A 22097-nucleotide genomic window follows, 5' to 3' on the forward strand; every position below is an offset into this window, starting at 1 on the left:
CAGAATGTCTTATAATGAGGGATTTTAACTTTTCAAATATTGAGTGGAATTGTGGGTTGGTTATTCACACAGTAGCAAAACTTGTGAATTTATTGGATGATTGTTTTCTACACTAGCATGTTAGGCAATGAGAGAAAGTAGAAAGCAGTACTCTTGACCTCATTATCATCAGCAACTCTTCATGTGTTAAGAATTTGCAGATAGAAGAACCACTAGATAGCAGTGAACACAATATATTAATGTGGGATTTACTCAAGGATGTACCTACTGTTAAGGGCAAGGGGAAGAGCTTTTGCTTTCATAAAGGTGACTAGAGTGGTCTCAGGCAGTTTTTAAATTCTCTGCAGTGGAGCAACGATAATATTACTTACAGCAAATTCTAAATGGGAAGCATTCGGGGAAGTAATCGTAGAAGCTACTAGGCTTTTTATGCTAACTAAGTGATAGTGTTGAAGGCTTGCGCCTAAATTAATGTCAGATGAGCTGATGAGACTTGTGGCAGAGAGTAAAAATGCGTGGAATGCATATAAATTATTGGGTGATACAGGAACTTACAGTAGATATAAATTTTTTTGAAATCAAGTTACAAAGGAGTTTAGTCAAGCTAAGGCAGATAATTATTATTAGTATTGATAAATGATGCAAGATAACAAGCTTATGCCACGTCATCCAAAAAAAAAAAAAAACAAATGTTAACCATCTCACCTGTCATCCCTTCTAATAATATGTCTAATTCTTCCTTAAATTTATTCAATTTAAGGAAATTCAATTTAAGGAAGTCATCTGTTCTGTAGCCATCTTTTTTCATTTTCAGTTTATGTTCCTTTGTGTACATTGATTGTGTACATTAATTATTAACTCTTCCTGAGGAAGAGTTAATCATCATCAGGTTTACTCCTTTCATTTAAAGCCTTGAACTCTTCAGTAAGGCCTCCTTGCACGTGCCTAACTTCTGAGCAGTGCAATTTACAGAACCAAAGCGGTTTTTTTTGGTAAAAGCTGGGCCTTTTGTACTCCTGTTTAATCTGGTGGCTCTTCTCTGCACCCATTCCAAGAAATGTACGTCTTTATTAAAATGAGGCTTCCAGACCTGTATGGACCAGCACTCAAGATGTCGTTGAACCATTATCTTTATACAGTTGGTTAAATACCTCCTTGTCCCTTCAGCCAAAGTTCCTTTATATCATTGACAAAACCCCATCAGCTGTTCTAGCAGCCCGAGAACTTCACGTCAGCATGTACAATAACTGTTATGTCTCTTTGTTCTCCACTAACTTGAGTGTGGTACCACCTAATTAGTATGTTATTCTGCTAGCCATATGTAGTACTTGTATTTGCCAATGTTAAACCTTAATTGCTATTCTCAGCCCGTCTGCTTTATTTATCTAGGTCTTGTTGCAGTATTATGCCTTGATGCCTGTGATTAACTTCCCTGCCAACCTTTATGTCATCTGCAAACTTAGACAATAAGATTGGCATGCCTTCATCAATATTATTAATAAATACTGTAAATGGTAAGGGGGCAATCTGTGAAACTCAATGGACTCTACTAATAAAATTAGTCCAAGAAGAGTAGTATCCATTTATAATCACCCTCAGTCTACTGTCACTTAACAGTCCCTTTGCTCCAATTTTTACAGCAGTCTTTCATATGGAGCAGTGTTGAAAGCTTTACTGAAATCTAAATATATCGAAATTGTTATTTGCATCCAGTTTCTTTAATACTGGTTCATGGTAGCTAATGAGATTACTCAGGCAGGATCTCCTTCTCCCCTCCTGAATCGAAGGGTGCTCTCATAATTATGTCTTATGGTTTGCTTACATCTTCTGCTGATTTTCTTAATACAACCAGATAGATTCCATTAACTCTATCTGTACTCTTAGCTTCAGCAATTTCTCTTCAACTTTTATTTCAGTTATAACAAAGTTATTTAACTCCCAGTTAAAACTTGCTATACTTCTGGTGTTCTCACCCCTAAAAACTTCTTCAGACATGAATGTAGATGCAAAATATTTATTTAGTTGTCAGATTATGAGAAGTCTCTGTCAAAGAATGCAAAGAAAATTACCAGACTTCTTTACTTATGTGAACACTAGAAGGAAGTTGATAAATCACATTGGTTCACTAGATATGAATGGTTTAACTCTCAGATTGCTGACAAACTGAATAGGTATTTTGTAAATACATTCACCATTAGGAATTTTTTAGGGATGCCAGAAGTTTATCAAATTTTAATGGGGAACTAAATGATTTTGTGATAACTGAGAGGAAAGTGGAAGAGAAATTGTTGAACCTAAATGTAAAAAAAAAAATGCACATGGATTGGGTGGGATTTATCCAGTTATATTAAGGAATGCAGCAAAAGAGGTAGTGAACCTTAAACTATGATTATGAGGCCATCCTTTCTATTCGGGCAAAGTCCCTAACCACTGGAGATGTGCAAATGTAACCCCAGTTCTGAACGGGATCAGTGGATGACACAAGTAATTACAGACCCATTTGCTTGACTTCTATTCCAGGGAAAAGTGAGTTTTTTCCAGTGAGTATGGACTCACTGGAAAAAGAAGTAATGCAGGACCATCTAGACAGGAATGCAGTTATACTGCAGTCATAGCATGGATTTGTTAAGAGGCAATCGACCAATCTGATTGGATACTATGAACTAGTAACAAAGGAATTGGATGCAAAAAATTATTTTGTTATCATATACTTGGATTTCAGGAAAGCTTTTAATACTCTTGCACATAAAAGACTGCTGTACAAATTGAAGCAGTTGACATTAGGGACAGATTACTACTATGGATAAAAGGATGTTGAATGGGAGTAGCAGAGTGCTTATTAATGGACACTGCTCTTCTTAGGACTACTGCTATTAGTGGAGTCCTTCAGGGTCAGTGCTGGGCCCATTGTTGTTGTGAATATTTATTAATGATATTGATGAAAGCATATCATGCTTAAGTTTGCAGTTGATACTAAGGTTGGAAGGGTGGTTAATGATAGTATCAGGGTATGCCACTGCCACAAGACCTAGAAAAATAGCAGTAATCACGGATTAATGTACCAAATGTAGAGTAGTGGAGAATGAAGAAAGACTTTGGAGTAATTGTGCAGACAGGCTGCCAGGACAGCTCATGTGTTTTGTCAGTGATATTTAAGCCATCTTGAGTGCTGCATATAGATCCTTTTGGAAGGATGTGGATCTGTTGGAATGGGTTTAATGAAGAGCAACAAGGTTAGTGAGTGGAACAAAAGGGTGTTTCTACCAAGAAAGGCTTCATTTCTGCAAAATGCAGTATTTGGTGATTAGGCTTTTGCGAGGAAATCTGATGGAAGTGTTGAAGGCTTTGAATGGATTGAATAATCTTAGTACTGATGGAATCCTTTCTCTTGTTTTGACTACACATATGAGGAGGAATGGTTGCAGGATAGATGTGCAGAAATTTGCCTTCAGTCAGTGGGCAATAGTTGATTGCTGGGAAAAACTTCCATCTGGTATTGTAGCAGTGGGCAGTTTGAATAAATTTAAGGAAGAATCAGAAAGACTATTGGGAGGATGGACAAGAGATATTTGGGAAGTGTGTGGTTTTTTTTTTTTTTTTTTTTTTGCTGATGCTTGCGTTCTTGCATCATTTGCCATTACTAATACATATAATTTTCATATGTGGGCAACCCGGTAATTTTTAAATAATTTTTCAGTTATGTATGAATTGGCTCGAAATACAGGCAGTTCTTGCTTTACGAGTTCCCAGGTTTACGTGTTTTTTTTTCCCCAAGTATCAACAAAATCGAAAATATGAACATTAATTGCAAAAAATGAATGTTATTTAAAAATTCATAAATACCACATTCCAAAACACGTGCATAGCAATACAGTAGAGTGTACCCCAATAACACATTGTTTTTTGGTAATTCGTTTCAAGATCTTGGAAGTTGAAATTTTCACTGTATAACTAAGCTATTTATCTCTCTAAAATGTCATTTTTAAGGTCACGAGCTGACCTTAAGGCCATATAAAAGGTCATGAGCGTGGTTTGTAAATTGTATTAGTCACCAATTCAAATCATTAAAATGCGCTACACTTTCATTGTTATCATATATTCCGTTGTAAGAATCAATTTTAAACGCCTTTGTGATATTTTTCTAAAGCACATTTCTGGAGGTCACAACCATAAAACAATAAAAACAATTTTCACTTTCCGGTTTATTGGGCTTTCTGTTACTGCAAACAATTATAAATGGGTAGTAAACTCGACCTTCTTGCATTTGCAAAAATACTGATAGCTGGAACTGTGCGGTTTTACGTTATTCTGATGAAACGTGTTTCCCCTTTACTGAAATCTTCAATCTTATAAAAAACAAATAAATTTTCAGAATCTTCTCTTCATTCTTTTTTGTTTAAGCTTTGTAAAGTTGTTACTCCATGCGAATCATGTTAGTTGCAATTCGTGGGTGTGCTGTTAAAAAATGCTTATGCATGCAGTCGTGAAATTTATAATTAAAAGAGAAGATTATCTTGGAAACAGAGGCCTCTTTAAACATTTTTGAAGAAGGCGACTCCTTGTGCAACGAGCCAATAATGAGTGATCAACGAGTGGGCATTTAGTCGATGATGATGAAGAATAAAAATATGGTTGATTTTGCAGGCTACATTTTCATTTCTTTCGATAAATCAATCATTGTTTTAAACATAAACTAATTAGCTAACTAATTTCATTGTTGAGAAAGTAACCCCTATTTTTAACCTCATGTCTATGGGAAATAAATTCCCGCTTGATGAGCACACACTAAGAACAAATTAACTCGTAAAGTTGAGAACTACCTGTATTCAATTAGGTACTGCCAAATCTTATTGTTTCCTATTAGTTGTAATAGGTTAGAAAATATCTTTGAAAATTAGAAGAAAAGCTCACTTCTGTTATATTCAGATGGTCCAATTTGAGATTATAAAAGAAATAAAGAAAATTTCTGATTTATTATTATTAGCCATATGGCACAAGGAAGCCTGAGGCTTATGCTGCACCAGCCAAAAAAAAAATTCCTGAGTTAGCCCCTGAGAGAGAGAGAGAGAGAGAAGAATGATGATATCCAAGCTCAGGACCCTGGGTTTGCCAAGCCCATACTCACCAGATGTGAGCCCATGGGGTTATAGGTTTGATATATTTGAATTGGGTGATAAATAGATGTAGAGGATATTACTGCATGAAAGAGGTAACATTTTTTTAATATATATATATATATATATTTTTTTTTTTTTTCTAAATTCTGATTTGATTATAAATAATAATTTATAAGTTTTAGATGATATGGGCTTTAGATGAATTTTTGATGGTATGGCCTCTGTACAGCATTTCTTTTTAGAAGTTTTTACAAAACTTCCAAAAAGAAATGCTGTACAGAGCCCATACCATCGAAAATTCACTACCCATTGTGTATGCACATGTGGAAAATCACTGCTGTGAACATTCCAAGAACTGGCTTTTATAAACTCACATGCCTCCAGGAACTTGCCTGTGGAGAATAGTAATTGTGAGTCCTGCTTTCTTTGTTTTGAACCAGAAAGGAAGAGGGTAAGTTTAGTGTGGAGTTATCCTTTTTAGGATAGCCGAAAAACTCTGACGGAAATAATTGAAAAAATTTGTGAGAATTCTTTATGCAGTCCTAAGAAGTCAACTATGCTTGCAAGTTTAGAGTTTGTTATTCCTCAGTCTGCTTTTCATAAGATGTTACAATGCAGATGGCACAGCATTTCACTTCAGTCTTGCTTTGAATTTGCTATATATGTTTGACAGAAGATGAAGACTATTTGTGCAAAGTCATGTTTTCTTAAAATATATGTTCCATGTCAGGAAGTATAGACAAGCATATCCCAAAAAAAAATTCTGCTCCCTATTCTGCCAGATTGCTGAATGGCCTATGCGATCTTTAACAACTATACCAAAGCAGCTGTTAGTCCCTGATCCAGACCCATGCTGAGGGTGAGGCGAATGAGGCTCTTGCCTCACATGAAAAGCTGAAAGGGGCACCAAAAGAAAGATTAAATAATTGCCAACGTTGCCATCACTAACAGTAGGGTGCAATTTTTCATTCTTGCCTCATGTATTAAAATGACTCGGCACAGCCCTGCCCTGTTCTGATCCCTTCCCCACAGTGGCAGACCTGGTGTTGTAGGTTTGCCATTGCTTCTAAGGTGGTGGTGGTGGTGTGGTGTGCATTTCTAAGCAGATAAATGATAAGACTGTTTTTATTTACAAAAAAAGAAAAAAAAAGAAGTATGCTCCTTAAAATTGACATTGCTGCAAAGAAAGGACATCAGAAGCTGCAGTTACAGATACTCAAAATATGTTGGTGCATATGTCAAGTTTTGTTATTTGGTCTTATACCATTCACTAAATATTTATTTTTGAAATACCAGCATTCTTTTTTAGAAACCCTATATTTATACTAGAAATGTGGACAGTTAATTTTCATGGTAGGTAGATATAGTTTTGGTAAACTGTGTATATTGTGTAGTATATATGAAGGTATTAGTCCCTTCAGTTGCCCCATATATTATTTAAAGAACAATGTGATGATTTTTCAGCTGGATAGTATTAGTGTTCTTATGAAATTTTTTTTTTTTTCTAGTTTGTATATATTAAAAAAAAAAAAAAAAATTTATCAAGGTGAATTTTTATATATTTATGTTTTTTTTTTTTTTTTTTTGTAGGATTTTCTTAGACCATTGGTCACATATCATCGTTTCATTTCCTTCCTTTTATATATTGGTGGGTTTGTCTGGTTTGTTCTGAGCCTAGTAAAGAAGTACTATATGAAGCAGTTTTCTTTAGTAAGCAGTTATTAACTTTGTTAATTCCCTATAATTACCTAATTGTTTTAGCTTTACATGTAATTTGGTTTAATTCTTTGGATTTGGTGGGTTATATTGTTCTACTTAATGCAAAAATGTTAATTTTTGATAAAATAATAAAAGTTGAAAATGATAAAATGATAAAAGTTGTTCTGCATGAGAAGACCAACTTTTATTCCACCTTTTTAAAGTATTATACCCTTGAAGTAAGATTCAGAATGTATCCAGTCTATCATTGCTACATTATATAAGTGTATGTTGGGAGAGAGCCAACATACACTTATTCTTGGCGGTGGCTTATGACAAGCCAGTAAGATTCCTGCATGCAGTGTGGAGGACTAATTATGATTTTATACATAATGTGGTCTTTTCTGTCAGTGCTGTCACTGATTTAATCACTCTCAGGTGACGATTGCACGTTTCTCCCAGAAACTTGCAAAACAGCAACCAACCACAGATAATGTGCAATTTATAGACATAATATTCTGATAACATGGCCTCATTTTCGCTTTGCAAATTCAGAATGTCCAGCTAACAACCATTTGTTAGTGGCATATACAGAAATTATGCAGTGTGTCATATATTTAACTATTTTTTATATGTATTTCGTGAGTAGAGGCAGACTAGGTCAAAAATTCTTACCGGGAAAAACTTGTAGCAGCCTCATACTAGTGTTTATGGCCAAACTCACATGTCTCTGGCCCACCATGGTTTCTTCGGTAAGTCTTATGACAGTCTACTTCTGTTCATGAGCTGAATTCAACAGTTTTATTGTTTTTTTTTCCCCCCCCTAAGTTCAGTATTTTGGCAAAAGTTGAAGATTTTTATGGTTTTGAGATATTTATGTGCATTACATAAGTGTGTACCAATTGTGTGATATATATATATCACAACAGAAACAGAGACCCTGCTTATTGCGGCGGCTCCTACGGCTTTGGCTGCCGACCCCATGAAGAAATAGTTAAAGCCCTAGGACCCACTACTTTAGGTACTATCATTATTATTTTTATGTTAATCTAATTTAATTTCAGCTTAACCTTGCTGAAATTCTCAGTTTTTCCGATTTATTTTCTGAACTGAAAATAAACATTTGTCTATATATATATATATATATATATATATATATATATAAAAACATATACGAAATTAGTGTTAAAAATGTAGAAAAATAGAGAATTAGGAAAAATGTCAGATGAGATTAATGCCATCAAGGTATCGAATAAACATTACATCTGTCTGTAAAACTTATATTACAGTATTTAATGAACAGTATATCATGGGAATCAAATGAAATATAATGAAAAAGACTTTGGGGTAATTGTGCAGACAGGCTGCCAGGACAGCTCATGTGTTTTCTCAGTGCTATATAGGAATTCCACCACTGGGATAAGGAGATAATTGTCTCACTGTTTAAGACAATGTTTAAGCCATCTTGAGTGCTGCATACAGATATGGAAGCTTAATAATTGGCTAAGGCTATCTGTTTCTGTTTGCTATTTGCTACTATGTTTAGGTTCAAATTATTGAAAAGAGAATGCCAGTTTGCTGCTAAATTTAACATAAGTTGCATATATAACTTTAGAGCATTTTAATCTATAATTTCAGTAATTTGAACCTGGACATAGCAAACAGAAACAGCCTTAGCCAGTTATTGATAGGATGTATTGAGTGGTGCTAGCCCTAGAAAATGTACCATTCAATGTATCCTTTTATCAGTAATTAGCTTCATTATCATCTTATTTTATTATTGTTTTATATTATTTTATTATATATTATGTGTTTAATTATAGGGTAGAACGATGAAGTCTAATTAGGGTTAACTAAATACTTTGGCCTTATGGCGCTATAGGTATATTTTTACTCTGAATACCTATATTCCATATTCTAATTATATTTCATGTGTCATTTGATTCCCATGATATACTGTTCATTTTATATATATGAGCCTGTAGTTGACACATCATTCGCAGCACCTCAAATATTGAGTGAGAGAGAAAGTGGGGGATGCACAATCCGTCATGATGGCTACTACTTTTGTTTGCTATTTTTGGTATGATATACCAAAGTTTTTAAAAGGTCTGCAAATCATCAAAAATCTGGTGTGTATCTGAACACACTATCTTCTATATCTCAAGCGGTACACAATGAAAACCTGCAGTTTCTGATCCATCTTCTAGAGGAGTCTTCAGAATTGGATGATGAATCTGGTGAACAGGATAATTGGGATTACACTTAGAAGCTTGTTCAAGTAAAAATACCACATTTCCTTAATCATCAAGAGTTAGTGATCCCATTCTTGATTAACTTGATTAACCAAATTTAATTCAGACCTCCAGGCATCTCATTTAAAACAATGGAATATGTGAAATCTTTTTTTGTATTTGAAAGTTTTGCTCTAAATACAGAAAAAGATATGTCAGTTATGCATGTTTTTATACAATTTATTACAGGTGACCCCTGCTTAACGCTGATAATTCGTTCCAGAAAAACAGAGTGCTAAGTGAATCAGCGCTAAGCGAGCGCCATATTCCTGTAATGTAACATATGTATTTGTGAGTTGCGGTCTATACCACTGCAACACACAAATAATAAACGATAGTGAAAAGATGCCAAATGTTAGTCAAAATATTTAATATTAAAAATCTGTACATATAAAATATTCTCCATTACATATGTATATAATTATGTGGACACATATCAAAATTAAACTTAAAATGCCAATTAAAATCGTGAATTTATTAATCTGTTAGCCCTGGGCTTTCGAGTTTTTGTATCTTTGGTTGATTTTGGGTTGTACTTTGTCCCTCTTCCTGGTTAACTGAAAGGGGTTTTACTTTAAATTCTCCTGCAGCTTTACCACTCAACAATAAAGTCAACCAATCCTTCGCTGCTTTAAAGCCTGGTATGTTTTTTTCTTCTTTCGATATGAAACTTCTTTTAGGCATTCATTTCCAAAAAAGTCCTGTTTCATCTATGTTAAAAACTTGAGAAGTATAACACCTCTCTTCAATAATTTTAAGTTCTTTTTTTGAAAGTTTTGGCCCCTTCTTGATCTGCACTTATGGCTTCTCCCCGAATTTTAGATCTATCGAACCAACCCTTACTAGCCTTAAATGGTTCCACAATTTTTTTTTTTTTTTTTTTTAAGGTGAGCTTTCTTCAGATCATCATATAGGCTAATCGCTTTTTATTTAATAATATTTAACTTAACGGAATTATGCGTTGGATATTACTTCAATAAAATTATTTAGAAGTCTCTCCAGTTCAATTATAATAGCCTAATTAATTTAGTTGTTTGCAGTGGAACAGCTGTCTTTCCTGCTGCTAGAATTAATTCTTTATTTTTTAAAATTGTTCATAAATGATTGCACACATCTACTTGTCGTTGAACGGAATTGACTTGCTTTAAAATGTATAATTTTATTTTCAAATTCAGTCTTTTTCTTACCTTAGTAGGCTTTGTACTGCCTCCAGACACTGTTGGTTTTTAATTCTTATCTGCCATTATTCATCTTCAAAAACGTAACTGTGTTGCATTAATTATTATACAATGTTTGACTAAACTGTCCGTTACCTAACGCTGTACTCAGTGATGACTAGACTTCGGATAAATGCATATAATGCAAATATTACAAGCAAGATATTTGATCATTTTTTATAATGTTGATCTCAGAACTACGTAACAAGCCACAGTACTGCAATTAAATTAGTTTGGAAGAAAATTTCACCGAGCGTGGGAAAATTTCGCAAGTCGGTGTGGGAAAATTTTTAATGCTGTTTTGCTATTCATTTTCAAGCTATTAACTACATCAGATGAAACGTTTTCATTAAACATACCAAAATTTAATCTGTACGCTGGTAAAAGAGCATTATAGTGAGTTGTGACAGCGTTAGGGTTAGATATGAGTTATAATATAAGATCAGCGTAGAGCAAACCGTGTTATAACGAGGGCCTACTGTATTTTTTATTGAAAAATTTGTTATTTTTTTTTTGCAGAATCTCTCTGCTATTGTTTTGATTTGATTGGTCTTTATTTAGAAGTTGGTATTAGTCACAATTCAGGAGAGTGGTCTCCTTTCATAGACATTTCAAGTAAAAGTTTGAAAGCTGTATTACTTCACAATGATAATATACATGCAAAAACTTGGCACACTGTTCATATTAACCCTTCCATAAGTATGTTGTACAATTTGAGGTCAGAAGTTTAGGACTGACTGTTTCTTGGAATTGTGGGGCTGTAGTAAGTTGCGACTAGCACGAAATGCCCATTTATTTGTTATTAGTCTGAATTAGCACATATTGAACTGAAAGTGTCTTATCTGTTTCATTGCATTTTTAAATAAGTGATAATACCCAGTAGCAAATTTATATCAGATTTTTTTATTTTCAAATTAGTGAAGTGTAGCAAAAATGTTAAAAAAGAGCAGCTGCTATGTGTTATCTAAATGCTTTTCAGTAGTTCTCCAAGGTTTAAATAAGGCTGCTTGCCCATCAAAGATAATTTTCTCTCTCTTCTCTCTGTGGATGTTTTTCAGCTTAAGAAAAAAATTATTCAACTGCTTATGTTTGTGATCTAATCATGAGTGATGGATGCTTAACTATCCATGGGTTACTAGTGAAATTGGTATTTTTTATGGGATGTGCCAGTAGATTTTAACACAAGATTTGGAAATGCATTGCATTTAAACCAACTTTATGCTTTGCATCCTCACTGATGATCACAGAAAACAGTAATTTTTCACATTTAGAATCTTTGCTAACATTCTGCTGTTAACCCACACTTTTTTTTTCCATTATTATTGGTGGCGAAATTGTGGATGTAGGGCGGTAACCTGGAAACATAGGCCCATTCCTGCCAATGGACGACTCAGAAGGACATATATTTCACTCATAAGGCATTGCTCATGTGTTTGGATACCTGAGATGCCCTGTTGAAAAAAACTTTAATGACTCTCATCAACCAGTGCAGTACCACCACTTTGCTTATTGGAGGCTTTAAGTAGTGAAACCCATGTTTAGTCTCCAGAGCAAAGTGGTGCCTCCGTAGCCAGGTGGGAAGGAGCAGCAGTGCGTAGCACATGCTTCTTGATTAGACCGTGGTTCAAGCTCATCACCACCAAATACAGAGGATGCGGAAAGGTCAGGGAATGACCACCGCATATATCCCTGGAGCAATATGGCCTTAGTTGCTAATGTTCCTGAAAAACCAAATAACAACAACAACCAGAGCAAAATTTCCGGGAATCCCCCTCTCCCCTCCATCTCCTTCAACCCCTGCATGGTACTAAGTACTATAGGTTTTGATGCCTTTCATGTTTGGGATTTTCATTAAAGAAAAAAAATCTACATTCACACATGAGGAATTCTTTTGGGAAGGGGATGCCGGAAGTTTATCAAACAGAGCGCTAAATGATTTTGTAATAAGTGAGAGGAAAGTGGAAGAGAAATAGTTGAAATTAAATATAAGAAAGGCACCTGGGGTGGTGGATGGGATATAAGGGAGGCAGCAAATCCTTAGCCATAATTATGAGAACATTTTTGGATTCAGGAGAGGTCCCTTTGCACTGGAGATGTGCAAATGTATTCCCAATTCAAAAAGGGGAATCAGAGGGTGACGTGAGAAATTACAGGCCTGTTAGCTTAACTTCTGTTACATGGAAAATAATGGAGTCTCTACTTAAAGAAATATGTCAGGATCATCTATACAGGAATGTTCATACTGCAGTCACAGCATGGATTTGTTAATGGGCAATCTTGTCTGACTAATCTTATTGGATATTAGAATGCAGTAACAAAGGAACTGGTTGCAAAAAAAAAATAATTTTGATATATACTTCAATTTCAGGAAAGCTTTTGATTGATACTGTTGCACATAAAAGACTGCCGTACAAATTGGAGCAGTATGGCATTACAGGCAGTTTGCTGCTATAGATAAAGGGATGGTTGAGTGGGAGAAGATAGAGAGTGGTAATCAATGGACATTTCTTTTCATGGACTGATGTTATTAATGGACTCTCCCAGGCAGTGCCATACCTAGGTACGAGTGGGTTGAGTGGCCACCTGGGGCCTGAATTCCGATGATATTTTGATTTTTTTTTTAAATATAAAAAAATGCTTGTTAATATAATACTCTAATTATACAAAAGAAAATTCAATATTTCAGAAAATTTATTTATTTTATAATCAGATGTTAAAAGAAATTAATTTTTACCTATTTTTATTATTTAAACCTAGTTTTAATGCAACAAAAACCCACAATAAGGCAGATTCACATTTAAAACTGTTTGCTTTGCTCTGAATGTAACGATATCAGTTACAAGATATTACAATTGCATTAAATGAAATTAAGGAAGAGGCCAGAGGAAAATATGCAAAATTGCAGTCTGAAATATAAGGTTTGTTAACTGAAATGACTTCTTTTTAATTTATTATAAGTTTTAATTTATTATTATATTTAAAATAATATTATTATATTATTTTAAATTTAAAATTTTTTAAATAAAATTATTATATTTAAAATAAATTTTAATTTATTATTGTGTTGTAAAGCCATGCAAAATAGTACAATTGATGTGATATTGATACTGCAATTTTATTGATAAAAGGTGATAGAAGGTGCTCTTAGTCAACTAAACTAATTTAGAACATCATCATTTAAATTGTGTATGGATAAAGCAATAGACAATGCAAATGAGTTGGAAGTACCATCAGTATTACCAGAAGTGTGAGTTTCTAGAAAAAAGTATGTTACCTATGAAACTTCATCAGAGAGCCTCTATTGTTATAACCAAAAGGTTTGAAACAGAATTTTTTAATATAATGATCGATGTAGATATTGTTAACTTACAAGAAAGATTTGATCAGATGAATGAAATATCCTCGGTTTTTCATCTTATTCTAAAATCGGAAAACTTCATGAATTTATTTGAAAGTGCAATAGAAACAAAATGTCAACATTTTGAATGAATTCTCAGTGGCGAAGACTGGAGCAGTGACATCGATGCCAAAGAGTTATATCAAAAAATTCAATCTTTGCATCATGTTTTAAAAGGAAAAAATTTTGGTTGCTTAGAATTATTGACATTTATTCAAGAAAAAACTTAGTTGAATTATATCCCAACATTACCATTTCTTTTCCGATATTATTAACATTGCCAATTACAGTTGCGTCTGGAGAGAGGAGTTTTTCAAGACTCAAAATGATTAAAACATATTCACGAGCAACAATTGGCCAAGAAAAAATTAATGGATTAGCCATTATGTCAGTAGAACAAGGTGTACTGAAAGATAAAAAAGCATCAGATGTTATAGACAAATTCATATCAAGTAAATATCATAAGGTAATGGTGTGAAAAGTTTATATAAATAATGTACTAGTTGTTCAAGTTTAAATAAATAATTATGATTTGAATAATTTTTGGGTGTTTCCTTTTTTTTTTTATGAATTCACTTTTAATTTTTGCAAATGGTCGCAAGATGAATATTTCACCCGGGGTCCGGCGCCTCCGTAGCCAGGTGGGAAGGAGCAGCAGTGCATAGCACACGCTTCTTGATTAGACCGGGGTTCAAGCCCATCACTACCAAATACGGAGGATGCGGAAAGGTCAGGGAATGACCACCGCATATCCCCGGAGCAATATAGCCTTAGTTGCTATTGCTCCTAAAAACCAAACAACAACAACATCACCCGGGGTCGACAGAAGTCTAGGTACAGCACTGCCCCCAGGGTTCAGTGTTGGGTCCATTGTTGTTTCCATATTTATCTATGATATTGATGAAGGCATATCAGGCTTAATGTCCAAGTTTGCAGAGTGGTTAATGACAGTAATAACAGTATGCTACTGCAACAGGATCTAGAAAAGTTAGCAGATGGTCTGAGAAACGACAACTGAAATTTGTCATTGATAAATGCAAAGTATTGCATATGGATAGCAGTAACCCCCAGAGTAACATGTAACATACCAACTGTGTGGTACCTGCATCAGTGATCAATGTTTGTGCCTCACATCAGCACTGAAGATCAAAGAGAGAGAGAGAGAGAGAGAGAGAGAGAGAGAGAGAGAGAGAGAGAGAGAGAGAGCAGAATGCTGTTTACCACTGGTGTTGAATCATGGGGTATGGCTATGATCCAAAAACAAAGGCCCACTCTTTTCAGTGGAAGAGTCTTTTTCAAAGCCCAAAATAGCAAGACAATCTCAGTAAAATGTGAAGATCATGCTTATCGTATCTTTTGATTCATAAGGCATTGTTCAATATGAATTTGTCTTTCATGATCAGACAGTAAACCTGAAATATTACTGGACAGTTCTGTGTGATAATTGTATGATGATGCTTTCTTTACACTAAATGTAAAGATGTGCGGAAATGCAAAGTATACTGTTTACAATAAAAACGCAAATGTGAGACTAGGCACATGTGAGGTGATCTGATTGAGGTGTATAAGGTGTTGAATGGGTTGAGCAAGCTCAGTGCTGATGGGATTCTTCCTCTTGCTCAGATTAAGAACCTGAGGGGCACAGATTCAAACTGAGGAAAGACGGTTGTAGAATAGATGTGTGAAAATTTGCCTTTAGCCAGCAGGTAGTTGATTGCTGGAACAGACTTCCACCTCTTGTTGTGGAAGTTGATAGCTTAAATAAATTTAAGGCTGAGCTGGACAAGCATTTGGAGTGAATAGATGAGTGAAATGGGAGTGGTTTTTTTTTTGTTTTTTTTTGGCTGATGCTGCATAAGCTTGCTTTCTTGCATTGCAAACTCTGCTAATTATTGATGATCGGGCTGCACTAGAGACAAAGAAGTGAGACATATAATTGTGTATTATAACATATATTAAGTACTGTAAAGTTTCCATTCAGTCTTTGATGGTACTGATAAAGAGATCAGTAGTTAGTTGTTACTGAGTTTATTGAAGTGTCAGAAGAGGTGCAAGTATTGAAGAGAATAGAATAAATAAACTTCAAAAGTTTGTTTCATATTATGAAGGAGGAAAATAAATCCAGTTACAACTAGTGAATATTTTCTGTCTTTTGTGGAAATTAAAGAATTGTACTACTCATTTATACATGGTGCAACAAACTCGTATTGTGAATAACAATCCCTGATAACTTTGAATTATTCAACAACATAGGCAGCACTACATTTTGAATTAAAGATAATTTAATTACTTTTCAGTTAATTTTTTCACTAGTTATATTCTGTGTTAAGTGTTGCTAATTTTTTTTATCTTACAGTTTGCATGGACTCATGTCACATTGCTTATAGTTGTTACTCAGTCTTACCTTATTATGCAGAATTTGTTTGAGGGCTTAATATGGTAAGAATGGTTTGTTTTTTACATTGTTTTGTTAACTGTGATTGATTATTGAGGAAAAATTAGACGCTTTTATGCATCTGTACTGTGTATTTATTTCATCTTGTACATTGAAATTCATAGTTCTCTGTGTAAAGTGGGAATTTAGGAGTTACAATACAGGCAGATATTTTGTCTGTACTGCACAGAGACTGAGTTCTCTATGCAGTATAGGTACACAACAAGAAGGTCCTAACGTGTTCTCTTGATGATTTGTCAAACATTTGCTTGTAGAGTAGGGAGGTGATAATTTCATTATGTAAGCATTTGTAAGACTGTGCTTGGAATGCTGTGTTGAAGTATGGAGACTACATCTAAATAAAAGGTTTCTTGAAAAGGTCCCAAGTGGAGAAAATGTGCCAAATGAAATTAACAAAAGTCTGCCCTATGATGAGAGTAAAATTTTCACAGTTGCTAATAATACTAAAACTAGAGGGCATAAATTGAAACTAAGGGGGAAGAGGTACAGATTGTATTGTAGTTTTAGTTTCTTTTAGTCAGTGAGTTGTAAATTACTGTTTTTTAATTTTTGTTAATTTGTTTAATTACTGGAGGTTAGGCAACCAATGGCAGATTACAAGAAATCTTTGGGCAAAGGTCGCAAAAAAAAAACAGCAAAGACTTCTTTACTTATGTGAACTCTAGAAGGAAGGGGATAAATTAGATTCGTCCACATGATATCGATGGTTTGACTGTTGATGATCCTGCTCATGTAGCTAAAAAACTAAATGAGTATTTTGCATCTACATTCGCACATGTGAAATTCTGTAGGGTAGGGAAGTGGAGGCCAGAAGTTTATCAAACTGTAACAGAGAGCTAAATGATTTTGTAATAACTGAGAGCAAAATGGAGGAGATATTTTAGAAGTTAAACATAAGAAAGGCACCTGGGGTGGATGGGATCTATCCAGTTCAAATGAAGCAGCAAACCCTTAGTCATAATTATGAGAGCATGTTTGAAAGGCAATCAGAAAGAGTTATACTCTTGATCTGATTATCAGTAGTGATTCTTCATGCATTAAGAATCTGCAGATAAAGGAACCACTAGGTCACAGTGATCACAGAGTGCTTATACTTAAAGATGTAATTACCATCAGGGGTAAAAGGAAGGGTTTTTGCTTTCATAAAGGTGATTACGGTGACCCAAGACAGATTTTAATTCTATAGAGTGTGACCAACTGATGATATTGCCAACAGCAAATTCTAAATGTGAAGCATTCAAAGAATTAATCTTGGACACTACTAGACTTTTCATACCAACTAAGAAATATTGTTCAAGGTTTAGGCCTAAATGGATGTCAGATGAACTAATAAGACACGTGGCAGAGGAGAAAAATTCATGGGATGCATATAAATTATCAGGTGACTCAGAAGCCTGTTGTAGATATAAGTCGGTCTGTAATCAAGTCACAAAGGAAGTTAATCAAGCGAATGTAGATTATGAGAAATCTTTGGAAAAAGATGGAAAGAAAAACAGCAAAGAGTTCTTTACTTGTATAAACTCTAGAAGAAAGAGGATGAAGTTTGTTCCACTTGATTTCGATGGTTCAACTGTTGATGATCTTGCTCAGGTAGCTGACAAACTAAATGAGTATTTTGCATCTACATTCACACATAAGGAGTTATTCAGGTAGGGGAATGACAGAAGTTTATCAAACTCTGGCAGGGAGCTAAATGATTTTCTAATAACTAAGAGCAAAGTGAAGGAGAAATTGTTGAAGTTAAACATAAGAAAGGCACCTGAGGTGGATGGGGCTATCCAGTTGTATTAAAGGAGACAGCAAAGGAAGTAAGCAAACTGGAGGCTCACATCTGGTGAGTATGGGCTTGGCACACCCAGGATCCTGAGCTGGATATCATAATTTTTCTCTTTCTTGGTGATTTCCTTCTACTTTTGACTCTCTCTCTCTCAGTGTAACTAGGGATTTTTTTTTTTTCTCTGGTGCAGCATAAGCCTCAGGCTTCCTTGCATCATGTGGCTATTATTAATAATAATAATAATAAACCCTTAGCCATAATTATTAGGCGCCTCCGTAGCCAGGTGGGAAGGAGCAGCAGTGCGTAGCACACGCTTCTTGATTAGACTGGGGTTCGAGCCTGTCACCACCAAATACGGAGGATGCGGAAAGGTCAAGGAATGACCACCGCATATCCTGGAGCAATATGGCCTTAGTTGCTAATGCTCCTAAAAAAAAAAAAAAACCAAAAAACCAAACCATAATTATTAGAGCATCCTTGTACTCAGGGGAGGTCCCCATGGACTCAAGATGTGCAATTGTGACCCCAATTCACAAAGGGGGATCAAATGGTGGCAAAAGTAATTACAGACCTGTTAGTTTAACTTCTGTTCCATGGAAAATAATGGAGTCATTGGTTAAAGAAGCAATGTAGGATCATTTAGACAAGAATGCACTTCCAGTTCAGCCACAGAATGGGTTTGTTAAGGGGGAGTCTTGTCTGACCAATTTGATTGGATACTACGATGTGGTCACAAAGAAAAAAAAATATATTTTTTGATATCATATACTTGGATTTCGGCATTTGATACTGTTATCCATGGAAGACTACTGTATAAATTGGAGTATTATGGGATTATTGGCAAATTACTGCTATGGATAAATGGATGGTTGAGTGGGAGAAGACAGAGAGTGGTAATCAATGGACACTGCTCTTTGTGGACTAATGTTACTAGTGGAGTTCGGTGTTGGCCAATTGTTGTTTTTTATTTTTATCAATGATATTGATGAAGGTATATCAGGCTTAATGTTTAAGTTTGCAGATGATAAGAAGGTTGGCAGGATTGTTAATGACAGTATGATACTGTAACAGGATGTAGAAAAGTTGGGCAGATGGGCTAAGAGGTGGAAACTGAAGCTTAACATTGACAAATGCAAAGTACTGTATATGGATAGCAGTAACTCCCAGAGTAATGTCAACTTCTACAACAACAACAGATGGAAGTTTGTATCAGAAATCAATGATCTGCTGGCTAAAGGCAAATTTCCGCACATCTATTCTACAACTGTCTTTCCTCAATTTAAATTTATGACCCTCAGGTGATTAATCTCGGCAAGAGGAAGAATCACCTAGACAAGACAGCAGTAATAGTTCAGACACAGCACGGGTTTATTAAGGGGAAGTCTTGTCTGACCAGTTTGATTGGATACTACGATGTGGTCACAAAGGAACTGGATGCAAAAAATAATTTTGATATCATATAATTGGATTTCAGGAAAGCTTTTTATACTGTTGCACATAGAAGACTGCTGTACAAATTGGAGCGGTATGGCATTAAGGGCAATTTACTACAATGGATACAGGGATGGTTAAGTGGGAGATGGCAGAGAGTGGTAATCAATGGACAGTGTTCTACGTGGACTAATGTTTTTAGAGGAGTCTCCAAGAGTTTGGTGCTGGACCATTGTTGTTTTATGTATTTATCTATGATATCAAGAAGGTATATCAGGCGTAATGTCCAAGTTTGCAGATGATACAAAGGTTGGCAGCTTTGTTAATCACAGTAAAGATGGTATGCTACTGCAACAGGATCTACAAAAGTTAGGCAGATGGTCTGAGAAGTGGCAACTGAAGTTTAACATTGACAAATGCAAAGTACTCCATATGTGTAACAGTAACCCAAGAGAAACGTACCAACTCTTTGGTACTACACTGAGGGAGGTGGAGAATGAAAAAGACCTGGGGGTAATTGTGTAGTCAGATATGAAGTTCTCTGAGCAGTGCAGATGGGCTGCCAGAGCAGGTCATTGCATTTTGTCAATGATATATAGGATAAAGACACTCGCGTTCAGGCCTTAGGCAGAGGGGTCAGTTCGAAAAATCAGAGACTGTCTCCCGAGGAAGACAGTGGAGCGAGTGGTGCTGTCATCCCATATGGCTACAACAAGAGAAGGGCAAGACCATCCAGCCCCACCAACTGGAAGTGCTTCCTGTGCAACTGTGCTAGTGACCACCCATGAAGGGAGAAAATGCCAAAGCATGAAGTGGAGCATCGAAATGAATATGTACACCATGCAAGCGTACTACGAAATAACAAAGCTGGAGACTGATATGACAACTTATAGGGCGAGACTACATACCAAGTGGCTGGAACAATTCCCAGATATTCAGGTCAGTGAATAGTGGACTAAAGGACCATCGTCACGAAGAATCTGATAGCTCCTGCAAATTTGGAAAAAATCAAGCAGGACGTGAGCAATCAACTACAAAGGATAAAGAATACAGAACCAGAGGAGGAAAAGCAAGAAGAAATACAACCCACAGCAGCTAAAGTGGAAAGCGGCAAGGTCATGAATTCCAGAATAGCGGACGAGTGGAAGAAATCCTTAACAGAATTCGAAGGAATGGACCCCACAAAGACTCACGTGATACTGAAGCAGAGGCCGAGTAGAACCTTGTGGAGAGTCGCAGACCACCTCAATTGGAACATAATACCACATTACCTCGACAGCAATGGTGCAACACTGGAGGTCATCCACACAGCCGTGTATTGTGCTGTGGTAGCAGCTGCGAGGATTAACAGAAGAGAAGCGAGAGACCAGCCGCAGAAGAGCCAAAAACAGAAGGAACCACCAGCTTGGGAAAGAAAACTTCAGCAGAAGATAGAAGAATTAAGAGGAAATATAGGCCAATCGACCCAGTATTAATGGGGCAATAGGAGTAAGAAATTAATTGGAAACGTGAAGAGCATCCTCAAGAGAGACGTACAAGAAATGAGAGGGTGGGAGATTTGGGAAAAAGTAATTTTTCAGATTTCAGATGATCAAAAACTCTCACAACTGGCGAACTCCAGGAATAGATAACATCCACAACTACTGGTACAAGAAGCTCACTTGCACACACAAGCACCTGGCAGAGCAGTTCACCCGAATGATAAGGCACACAGAGACAATCCTGAAGTTTCTCACTCAAGGAATCGCATCTCTGAAGCCTAAAGATGAAGACACAAGAAACCCGGCAAAATATAGGGCAATCACCTGCCTCCCTACAATGTACAAGATCCTGACCAGCTGCATAAGGCGCCTCCGTAGCCAGGTGGGAAGGAGCAACAGTGCGCAGCACACGCTTCTTGATTCGACCGGGGTTCGAGCCCGTCACCACCAAATACGGGGGATGCGGGAAGGTCAGGGAATGACCACCGCATATCCCTGAGCAATATGGCCTTAGTTGCTAATGCTCCTAAAAACCAAATAACAACAACAACAACCAGCTGCATAACCAGGAAGATATCAGACCACTTGGAGAGCCAGAACATAACGGCTAAACAGCAAAAAGGATGCAAGGAGCAATTAACCATAGATGCTGCGGTTATGGAGCAAGCCTACAAGAAGTGCTGCAACATGTACGCAGCCTACATCGACTCTGTGCCTCATAGCTGGCTAATAGAGGTGCTGAACATCTACAATGTCAATCCGATAGTGACAAACTTCCTAGGAGAAACGATGGCAAAATGGAGTACCAACATTAAGGTCGAAAACATCACAACCAGGCCAATCCCCATCAGGAGAGGAATCTTTCAGGTAGATTCCCTGAGCCCATTGTGGTTCTGTCTTGCACTTAACCCACTATCCACCATGCTCAACAGTAGCAAGTACAGATATAACCTCAAAGAAGGAAGGAAGGAAGAACCTGTATACTCTCACCCACCTGATGTACACGGATGACATCAAGCTGTATGCGGGAACCGAGAAGCACCTCCCGCAACTACTCCAGATCACCGAAGAATTCAGCACTGATATTAGGATGGAATTTGGTCTAGACAAATGCGAGACCCACGGATTGCACCAGGTAAAATTAGTCAACCAAAACTACCAGCTGGAGACTGGTAAAGAGATCGAAGCCATGGCAGAGGGAGAGGCCTACAAATACTTGGGGATGATGCA

The 22097-nt window shown here is 36.2% G+C and overlaps 1 protein-coding gene across 2 annotated transcripts in view; it reads left to right on the forward strand.

The window, feature by feature from the left end:
* LOC150081583 (phosphatidate cytidylyltransferase, photoreceptor-specific-like) overlaps positions 1-22097 on the forward strand; it is a 164553-nt gene that overhangs the window by 34788 nt on the left and 107668 nt on the right. For both annotated transcript variants that reach the window (XM_090379444.1, XM_090379445.1), the window contains exons 6-7: positions 6708-6827; positions 16080-16162. In XM_090379444.1, coding sequence (XP_090235570.1) covers positions 6708-6827; positions 16080-16162 — 203 coding nt within the window. The remainder of the gene's footprint in view (positions 1-6707; positions 6828-16079; positions 16163-22097) is intronic.

Source organism: Mastigoproctus giganteus, chromosome 8 (genome assembly GCF_048544385.1).
Source record: "Mastigoproctus giganteus isolate SK-2022 chromosome 8, ASM4854438v1, whole genome shotgun sequence".
NCBI classification, from domain to species: Eukaryota; Metazoa; Arthropoda; class Arachnida; order Uropygi; family Thelyphonidae; genus Mastigoproctus; species Mastigoproctus giganteus.